Raw genomic sequence first — 10,464 nt, 5'->3', positions numbered from 1 at the left:
TCTTTTAGACTGTCTCTGTTGTTTGGCGCATGTGAAGGGTGCATTGCGTACGCAGGATTGTGGTATCAAAGTTTTGTTTCTGACTTCATGCTCTATAAAAACAGCAGATAAAAAGGCCCTGACCTCTAAAATTGAAATATTAAAACACTAGCGTTTTCCCTGCCACATCACATCATGGTAAAAACCTATTATATATTTTCTCAGATATCTCCCAGAGAAGTAACAGTAAGAAAGTAAAGTATATCTATAAAATTATTTAAATATATATGTATATACTATTTATATATATTTATATATTTCAGAGAATTGTTTATTACAGTTGTACTTTAATCAGTTTCTGCAGAGTTGGCCCCTTCTCAAGAAATAAATAAATTAAATTAAGTTGAAATGCTGTTGGCTTTGACCAGTGCTCTGTAAAATTAATAGATTTACTGTTTGTCTTTCAAAGTGCTTGTATGATCCATTTTATTTTCTGTCGGAAACAAACAGGAAGGTTTTGTAGATGTAGTATTTTTCTCTGAGATGATTGTTGCTTTGAAGAAAAGTGTCGGGTAAATGAATAAAGGTAAATGTAAATCTCACTAGACACACAAATCTCAGTTGTACCACACACACACATTTTCAGAACTGCTCGTTCCATACAGGGTTACAGGGAACCGGAGCCTACCCGGCAACACAGGGTGTAAGGCTGGAGGAGGTGGGGACACACCCAGGACAGGACACCCCTCCATCGCAAGGCACCCCAAGCAGGACTCGAACCCCAGACCCACCAGAGAGCAGGAGTGTGGTCCAACCCACTGCGCCACCCCACCCTCTCTAGTCAATTGTACCACTAAAAGGAATTTGAAATATATGAACCTGTCACCTACTGGTTACTATTGTCCAGATTAAAAATAATACAACACAGATGTGGAACCCCTCAGATAAAGTACACTATAAAAGGGTTAATCCAAAAAGAACCAAATGACATAGAAAAACATAAGGTAAAGAAAAAATAACGAGGTAACACACACACACTTTCTGAACCGCTTGTCCCATACAGGGTCACGGGGAGCTGGAGCCTAACCCGGCAACACAGGACATAGGGCTGGAGGGGGAGAGGACACACCCAGGACGGGATGCCAGTCCGTCGCAAGGCACCCCAAGCGGGATTCGAACCCCAGACCCACCGGAGAGCAGGACCCGCGCCACCGCGCCCTCCCTATACCTAGGTAAAACATAGTTAAATGCTAATAACATCTAAAGGTTTTAAATCCCCCCATCTCAACTGTATAGTTACTTCAAACATTGGTGGCACTACTGCAAAACATGTGACTTAAATAAAACTATTTCTCTCACAGTACCTGGCTGATGTGAGAGGACATGGTTTTGATCCCTACTCAGTTTGTGTGGATTTTGTATGATCACATTTATTCCTTCAGCTGATGTTTTTCATCAAAGCAGCTTAACATGTGAGAGTATCTACAATGATTTACCCATTTATAGAATTGAGTAATTTTACTAGAGCAATTTAGGGTAAGTACCTTGTTCAAAGGTACTACAGCTGCAGGTGAGGCTTAAACCTGCAGCCATGGGGTCCAAAGGTAGCAGCTCTAACCACTACACTACCCACTGTCTCTACTGATTATGCTTCTTCATTTTCTCCCTGTGTCAGTGTGTTTCCTCCGGGTGCTCTGGTTTCCTCTCACACTCCAAAGACATGCTTTTCACGTTCACCCATAGTGAGAGTGACAGTGTGTTCCACTGATGTATGGATGAGTGACCCAGTGTAAGCAGTACATCTAGCAGTGTAAGTCACCACGGTGAATAAGGTGTGTGGCCTGATAACACTACATAGAGTTCATTGGAAGTCGCTTTGGATAAAAGCATCTGCTAAATAGATAAATGAAAATGTAACTAATAAATACAAAAATCTCATTACAAAATCCATTATCAGTGTCCTGGTTACTTTAAATATTGGCATCACCCTGTGAACCAGATCAGAATATGACACAATCAGTCAGATGAAACAGTATAACGCCAGGAAACTTTACTCGTGATATGAAAAGTTAAAGAGCTTATAACTATTCCATTAATATCTGAGAACGTTTCTTCATGAAAAAATAACATGTTGATGTGGGAAAAAAACTTCAACCAAGCAACATGTGTCTGGAAGTGGGCTTAATAATATAATTTAATTTATTTCGCACCATGCCATGACATGATCGTGGCAGGTCGTACCAACAAAACGAGGAAAGTGATTAAAGAAAACTTAAGGTTACTTGTTTAATCACAGGGTAACTCAGGGTAGTTCATTCTTTGCTCCGAATTGAATTGTGTGAAGTTTGTTAACGATTGGTAATTTTTATATATGTGAGGATGCACTGCTTTTCTAATATCCGTAATATTTTCCGTCAATATTTCTTCTGTTCGCCCGTTTGCGGCATTTCAATTATTTGTGAATTTGCGTGATTTTTTTCAGACAGCGTAAAAAAATGTGGAAAATCTAATTATTTCTTCCAGCTCGGAGCCTCCTTTCCCATAATGCAACAGGCGAAAGAGAGGAAAAAAGGAGAAAGGGAAAAGCGACCCAAAAGTAAAGCAACTTAAATTCGGTCGCGGAAACGCCAAAACGGGTCGTTCGAGAGTCACATGCATATTTTTAAAAAAGCTAACAGAACGGAAAGCCTCATTTCAGTCGTTTTTTCTCCCTGTCGTCGCTGTGGGAGCCTATGAGAAGACGCGCATTGCGTGATGTTTATATCGCCTCTCGTGCTAGGCGGCTATGCTAACGCGGCTAGCTGAGCCCTCCGCCGGGAGCCACTATGAAGGCTGATCCTGCTAGCTAGCTAACGTTAGCAAAGGCGGTGTTTAGCTAGCTCGCTGTTCCCAACGTTCATTGAGCACATTGAAATTCTTCGGGCGCCACGCTAGCAGGAGGAAAAGAAGTAAGTATTGTAACATTCCGCTGCCTCGACGTGGGAAGATGTCTTTCTCCCCCCCCCCACAAATTGCTTTGCCTAACATACTAGCTAGCTGTCCAGTAGGCTAGCTACCGACAGGAGGAGGAACAAAGGGGAAAGAACCAAGGGCAGATTTCTAACGAGAGAGGGGGGTTTTCTTCTTGCAGTTATTTGCTTTGTCTATTATTAGTTTCCCTGTTCGTATCGGCGGTTATGAGGTTTTGCAGAAAACGGTTTAAAAGTGAACTTTGCAGCCAGCTAACGTGCTAGCTGTGCTGCTAGCGGTCCTCGTCGGGCCTTGTTCAGTGGGGGCTCGGCGGCAAAAAGCTGTTTGTCCTTTCGTTGTTAAAAACACACACACCGCACATTGCATTTTTAAACGTTGTTTTGTAGGAACGCTTTTTTTTTATATACACATGCATGGGTGTGCATAGCTGGGATATGCTGGGTGTAAATGTGAATTAGTTTTCTTTTTGTGTCCTGACATGTCCTGGAAATCGAGGTCCAGGTCTCACCGAGCCAGAGGCCTCGACGGGCAGAACACACAATGAATCGGGACCTCGTTATAAACTGGAAATCATGGAGAAATGAAACGCAGAGTAATCCAGATGACTAAAATGCATGAGCAGGATTATTATTGTTTGTGCTGGGCTGTGTTCTGACCACCGACTCTGCCTTGGACATGTGTCACTGTTCTTGGGACATGAATCATGCCTTATATGTGTATGATACATAAGGCTGGTGTGCCTCGCCTTGTCTTTTGTTTAAATGAGAACTGGCATAAATTTCAAATATTGTGGAAAAGGCTGAAAGAAGCACATGTACTCCTACCATCCATGCTGATCACTGATGTGGTTAAATGTGATGGTGTCTGGTTGCCAGTGGCAAGGGTTTACTGGTGTGTGTTTTTTTTTTTTTGTGGTGTGTCTTTGTCTTCACCTCATCTTTCCCAGCACAAATTATTAGTGGAGGTTGAATTGTAATAATGCAAAAACATCCTTGGAGAAGAAGAAGCTTGGCCGTTTTCCATTGCATATTGTTTTTCATTCATTTGGCAAAATGCTGCTTCTAGTGGTTTGGCAACAGCTTTTTAAACAAAAGATTAGCTCAACCCACCCACACCTCCAACCTGGGCCTGTCTCATGTTGTAAGTTACTTGTTTTAACCTGAAATCTTTGGACAGTTTTACATAATTGATAGCCATTAGCTTCTTTTTAAAGGTCCCATAGAAAGTAGTATACATTTTGACTGATTCTTTGAAAGACCGGTAGGTTAGCAATTATTGCCAGTGTCATGGTTGAATTTATTGCAGTTTTTGTTTATTTCTTTTTTAAAAATTTCACTTGATTAAATGAGCTGTTGTGTGTAAAAGATCAGTATTTGTCAGTGTTAAATTCTTATTTTCTGTATATTGACTTTTGTAGCTGGAGGAAGGAGCTATAAACATCTGACTCGACCTGACATCACCGTTTACAATTGAAGGTGAAATTATTTTTTTATTATTAAAGACTTTAAAGTAGAGTATGTGTGATGTTGCATTGCAAGGTTATTTTACATTTATTCATTTAGCTGATGCTTTTCTTCAAAGCCACTTACATTAGTCTACCTACAATTATTTACCCATTTATACAGCTGGGTAGTGTTACTGGAGCAATTTAGGGTAAGTACCTTGCTCAGGGGTACTACAGCTGGAGGTTGGGATCAAACCTGGGATCTTTGGGTCCAAAGGCAACAGCTCTAATCACTATGGTACCTGCTGTCCTGTTTTACCACAGTTTTATCAGAGGATTGTTATATTCTTATGAAATCCTTTGAAGAAATAAAACAATCGCAACAGTTCTGAACACACTAAACTATGCTTGAATCAGACCTGTTTATCTGTGTAGCACTTGGATATTGCAGGCCTTCCCAGTTATTGCAAAAATGCAAAATGCTGAAGGATTGTTTTTAAATGACCACAGTTATACAAGTTACTCTAGATTATAAATCTAAATATTTTGTTTTCATAGTGGCAAATATTAAAGATTTGGAGCAGTGGAAAGGCTCTTATGAAGGTGCAATTATTTGAAAAGCCATTGTTTTTTAGGCCACAATGAAAATATAATGCATGCACTGCATGGTAAGTGAGAAGGGTGCAGCAACATTTATAGTGTGCACTTTGTTGTATATTACTGCTTGGCCTTAGTGTTAAAGGTTAAAAACAGCTGAGTGCTGCATCATAGCCTTGGTGGTTGAGATGGTTGTAAAGAGTGGCTATATCAAGGTGTTTTTGCATTGATAATGAGGAAGTGTTAAAATTTAATGTACTGTGTTGTGGCTCAGTTGTAAAAAGTGGTTTAAGAACTAACAATGTTAATTACAAGCAATGTTGAACTGTTACCTTGAGCCTAGGATATGTTGTTCTTTGAATTTTTCAGTTATGTTTTGTAAGCTTGCATTTCTTTAGCTATGGAAAGCATACTTTAACGTAGTCTCATTCTCATGTAATAGCACTGTAAAGCAGCAATGTTTTTCTTGCATTATGAACATGAAAAGCAAATATATGGACTAATAGGCTAACTTCAGAGAAGGAATCTAACCTGCGACATTCAACAGTGTTTGTAAAATCTAGTTCTTTTGGGTATACCCAGGTAACTGATGTGCATATTATCTAAACTTGTTCTTGTGAATTGAATATGTGTAAGATCTTATGGGGATTTTTTTTTTTTTGTGAGATTTAAGACTTTTGTCTTAGCATTCATAATTATCAGTCTTGTTCTATGGTGAAAATGACATTTATTTTTTTTTTGTTTTATAGGTAATAGCAGTACAGATTTTTGCATGAAAAGCTGTTGGTAACTTAATGAAAGGGCACTTTGGATAGGACCTTTCAACCACCATAATAGACGCATACCTTTTCCCTCATTTAAGGAGGGACTCTCAGAATGAAGAAGATAAGCCTTAAAACGATCAGAAAGTCATTCAATATAAATAAGGGTAAGGAGGAAGGTGAATTTGTGGTTGTCCAGCCAGCATTGGGAGCTGATTTTTCAAAAGAAGATTCTGTTTTTGCTAGCTGTGACCTTAATGCTGAAGAGGAAAAAGGGCACAAGAACCGGTCCAAGAGTGAGAGCCTCATGGGCACTTTGAAACGGAGACTGTCAGCAAAACAGAAATCGAAAGTCAAAGGAAGCTCACCCTCACTTGGATCAGTGGATGATGATACATTTTCTTCCAGTTCTGCTCCTATAAGCTTTAATGAAGTGAAAGCCCAGCGTCCCCTAAGATCAACATCCCTCTGTAGCCACCATTACAGTCCTGCTCCGTGGCCTCTGCGGCCCGCTAACTCTGAGGAAACATGCATCAAAATGGAAATGAAAGTGAAAGCCCTAGTTCATTCGCCTAGTCCCAGCCCAGCCCTTAATGGTGTTCGAAAGGAGTTCCATGACCTTCAGATGGATGGGCTTTTTCAAACCACAAGTAATTCTCTGAAAAACCCTGAGCCCCAGAGCGATGACTTGCATCTAAGCATTGAAGATGTGCCTGTAGTCATTGGACTTGCGCCTCAGGACTATATCCAGTACACAATGCCTTTAGATGAGGGAATGTATCCGGTTGATGGATCGCACTCGTACTGCTTGGATAGCTCCTCACCCATGGAAGTGGTACCACAGGTCGAAAGGGGCTCTCCCCAGGTGGAGGAGAGGCAGATTGACAGTGATCTAGTTATGTCGCCGGACATCTTCATGGAACCCTCTCTGAATGGGCTCCTGATTGGCACCACAGGCGTAGTGCTTCAGAGTTCCAGAGTAGGTGCCCCGCCTCTTTCACCGCTGCTACCTCCACTTCCTGGCACTCAAATTCAGAGGAACTTCAGGAGATTGAGTAGTGCTGATGCTCATGTTGCGGAGAGGGTCAGGCACCATCTAAATTTTGACCCTAACTCTGCTCCGGGAGTTGGCAGGGTGTACGATTCTGTTCAGAACAGTGGACCTATGGTTGTAACAAGTCTCACAGAAGAGCTCAAGAAATTGGCTAAGCAAGGTTGGTACTGGGGTCCTATAACACGCTGGGAAGCTGAGGAAAAACTGGTCAACTTACCAGATGGTTCTTTCCTGGTGCGTGACAGCTCTGACGATCGATACCTTTTGAGTCTGAGCTTTCGGTCCCAAGGTAAGACGCTCCATACAAGGATCGAACACTCGAATGGCAGGTTTAGTTTCTATGAACAACCAGATGTTGAAGGTCATATCTCTATAGTTGACCTCATTGAGCATTCTATAAAAGATTCTGAGAACGGAGCGTTTTGCTACTCTAGGTCTCGCTTGCCAGGGTCAGCAACATATCCTGTCAGACTGACAAACCCTGTTTCACGATTTATGCAAGTGCGGTCACTACAGTACCTGTGCCGGTTTGTTATTCGCCAGTACACACGAATAGATCTTATTCAGAAACTGCCTTTGCCAAACAGAATGAAAGATTACTTGCAGGAAAAGCACTACTGAAATGCTTACATGGGACATACTTGCAACTTGCACTTTTGGGTTCAGTAATAAAATTAAACATGGTTTACAAACATTTCATGGGTTTAAAAAAATGTTTGGTGCCATTAAAACTTTGTGTCAAGACGACTGTTGTGTGCCGTACAGACAGCAGCGTGTAGTCCTTTTAGCTTGAACAGTTTAATTTGTTGTTGCTCAGATTTTTTTTTATTAATCAGATGGAAAGAATACTGCCTATATTGTTTAAAGAACTGATGAGGAAATAAGACCAGTTGAAATGAAAAGCCATAATCAGTTAGTTGTGCTTATATTTTTTGTATTTTGCAATCAAATTAGATAAATGACACATTTCAGTTCCCAACCTTGCCCAGATAATTCACAAATTCTGAAATCAATTCTTACCTATATGTGTGGTTCATAATTCAAGGTGGAGTTTCTGGTATTGAGAACATCATTTCAAACATAAATATTCAACCAGGTTTTGTAATGTAAGGGTCCCTGGTATAGGAATGCATTTCTACACTTCCATGTTCAAGTTAAACATTAGACTCTCCATTATGTTTGAATTTGTTTCTGTAGAAATTGCAAAATTGAGAAATAAGCGAAACCAAAACCTTTTTCATTTGAAGAGCAGGTGCTATATGCAGAACTGATTTAAATTATTTAGTTATCTGGGTATATTAAACACACTTGAAATAGTTCCTTGAATTAACATCATCTTTGTTATCAAACATGGGTAGAAGCACCTGTTTGTGTTCTTTAAGTTGAACACATCCTTGTAGATTTCTTCTTTGAGTAGCATATTGTAATGAATTTGGTGACTATTAAATTGAATTTAATGCAAGCAGGAGTTAAGTTCATTTACAGGTTTTGATGAGTTTTACATGCTTTGAAAGGAGGGTGTTGGCTTATTTTATCACAAGCCCTGAAAGTAAAAGTTTGTAGATGGAGGTGTTAAGCTCCTAGGTATACCCAGGGGGATTTTGGAGTAAACTTGCAGGGCCACAAAGTAAACTGATGGCAGTTGGAACCTTTTTCACAAAATTCAATCATTGTTTTGACATTAGTTAATATTTGTTTGGTTGGGGGGGGGAATTCTCCCTTTTGTAATTTAGGGTCCTTAGAATTCAGGTATAAAAAATTGTGATTTTACTTGGCTACAGATATTTAACACCACTTAATTATGATTTACAAATTTGTTGGGAACGAAAGATTAAGAAAATGTAAGCATTCTAACATTTACTCTGAATTTGTAAATTGAAATGTTTCTGCCATCCCCTTTTTCCTAGTCCCAAAATCACAACTGTATGGTGAAATTTTTTTGTTTTTGCAATGCTGTTTTGGCACTGAATTTTTTTATTTTTTGTATGTTCTGCTCCTAGCACTGAGTGAGCAGATTTTTACTCACAAGCTCTAGTTGTCTAACACTCAATTTCATATATCATTGAGCTATAATTGTATTTGTGTCTTATACATCGGCACATGCACTATGGTGTATTGTGTGTTTATTTTTTTTTTTTTCTTTTGCTGTGCACTAATCACATGCAGTTAAAATGTTCCCATTTTAGTATTTTTTTTAATAAATTGCACAATTACCATGTCAGTATAAGCCACAAAAGAAGGGACTTGTCGCATAGTACTTTACTGAAGAAATGGCTAGGCCTTGTTCTGAAGCACACAAGCCCAGTTTGAAATTCCATTTAAGTATATAATTCAATTTTAAAAACAATTTGTAACCCACAGCACACACTTGGAGAGGTCAAAGAGCTAATTCATCTTGTTTCAGTCTTATGAGCAATCATAAAACATCTGCGCAACAACAAATAATTGAACTGGGATGTAACATGGGTGAAATTTTCACAAAGGGAATGAAATTTTCAGGCTACATGTTTGTGTATGAGAAAGTCTTTTAAAAAAAAAAAAAAAAAAAAAAAAGGATATCGTCACATTCAATGTATGCACTGTCATTTTTCTTTTTAATAGAGTACCTCTTTAGGTCCCATACCTGAATGCTGACATTTGGCCTCAAGAAAAGGTCTTGAGGATCAAAGTTCTTTTTGAGAACTCCATTTCATAGATCTAGGGTAAAATCAAGTTTTTATACATAAGATATTTTGAAGATGTCAAAACCAGTTGTGAGTTGCTTTACAGTTCATACCTGTGATTGACACTGGTTTTGAGCTGTCCAAGTTTCTCTGATATCCTCTTTAGACTTGTCTGCAACTCAAGATGTCGACAAAAACTTGACCACAGAATTGCCGGACCTTCTTGCCATAGTAGAAGTTTCAGCAGGAGTAAACTTTGATTACTTGATCGCCCAAAAATGGTTTTCACGCACTATTTTATGTATAAGTACGTAACGTATTGGGTCCATTCGCCATAGCAGCTAAAAAGTAAACTGTTGTGGTGCCAATCACCTTATTGGTTTACATTTGATTTCAGAAAGCATTTCACTAGATTTACTTTAGTTTTATATAGGCCTATGCAGTATGTAGACTTGCATCTGAAGATGGCTTGCAGTCATTGTTTCTGACTGTGGTAGTATATAAATTTCCTAAGTTCCATCTTTTGGCCAAAAAAAAGTGCATTTAACCACTTCCGCTATTATACTGCAAAATAAAATTGGCATTCATATGCACCTAAATGGATTCTTTGTTCAGCCATATTTTCCAAAATCACTTGATGTGAACCAGTACAAAATGTATGTCAAAGGGAAGAGCAGGGTTCTGTTTACAGAGGTGCTTTCTATGGGAATTTTGATTGGGAATAAATGTTTTGTAACAGACTCATGTAAAAGAAATTATTTCTGAGTTTTGTTTTTCTGTGGTGTACATAGGTCACTAAAAAACGGGAGGATGAATTTGGTTTGAATTTAAGGAGTTTATCGCATTTTATTTTAATTTGCCTCTTGTTTTGCTTTTAAACAGTACACTTTTTTTGTGTGTGCATTAGTCCAAAGGCAAATTGGGGTAGAAGCACTGATCCCCACCAGGAGACCTCTGTATTATGAAAAATTTTGGGATGGTATGTACTCAAAGAAG

The 10,464-nt window shown here is 39.1% G+C and overlaps 1 protein-coding gene across 1 annotated transcript; it reads left to right on the top strand.

The window, feature by feature from the left end:
• Positions 1 to 2,538: 2,538 nt before the first annotated feature.
• On the top strand, positions 2,539 to 9,340 carry socs6a (suppressor of cytokine signaling 6a). The gene is made up of 3 exons (XM_018754314.2): positions 2,539 to 2,927; positions 4,367 to 4,424; positions 5,740 to 9,340. Exon 3 carries the CDS (start codon positions 5,867 to 5,869, stop codon positions 7,424 to 7,426), a length of 1,560 nt encoding a protein of 519 aa, XP_018609830.1. The 5' UTR covers positions 2,539 to 2,927; positions 4,367 to 4,424; positions 5,740 to 5,866; the 3' UTR covers positions 7,427 to 9,340.
• Positions 9,341 to 10,464: the final 1,124 nt, after the last annotated feature.

This window comes from Scleropages formosus, chromosome 9 (genome assembly GCF_900964775.1).
Source record: "Scleropages formosus chromosome 9, fSclFor1.1, whole genome shotgun sequence".
Lineage (NCBI taxonomy): Eukaryota > Metazoa > Chordata > Actinopteri > Osteoglossiformes > Osteoglossidae > Scleropages > Scleropages formosus.
The sequence above is the reverse complement of the archived record's forward strand: the minus strand, read 5'-3'. Positions and strand labels throughout refer to the sequence as shown.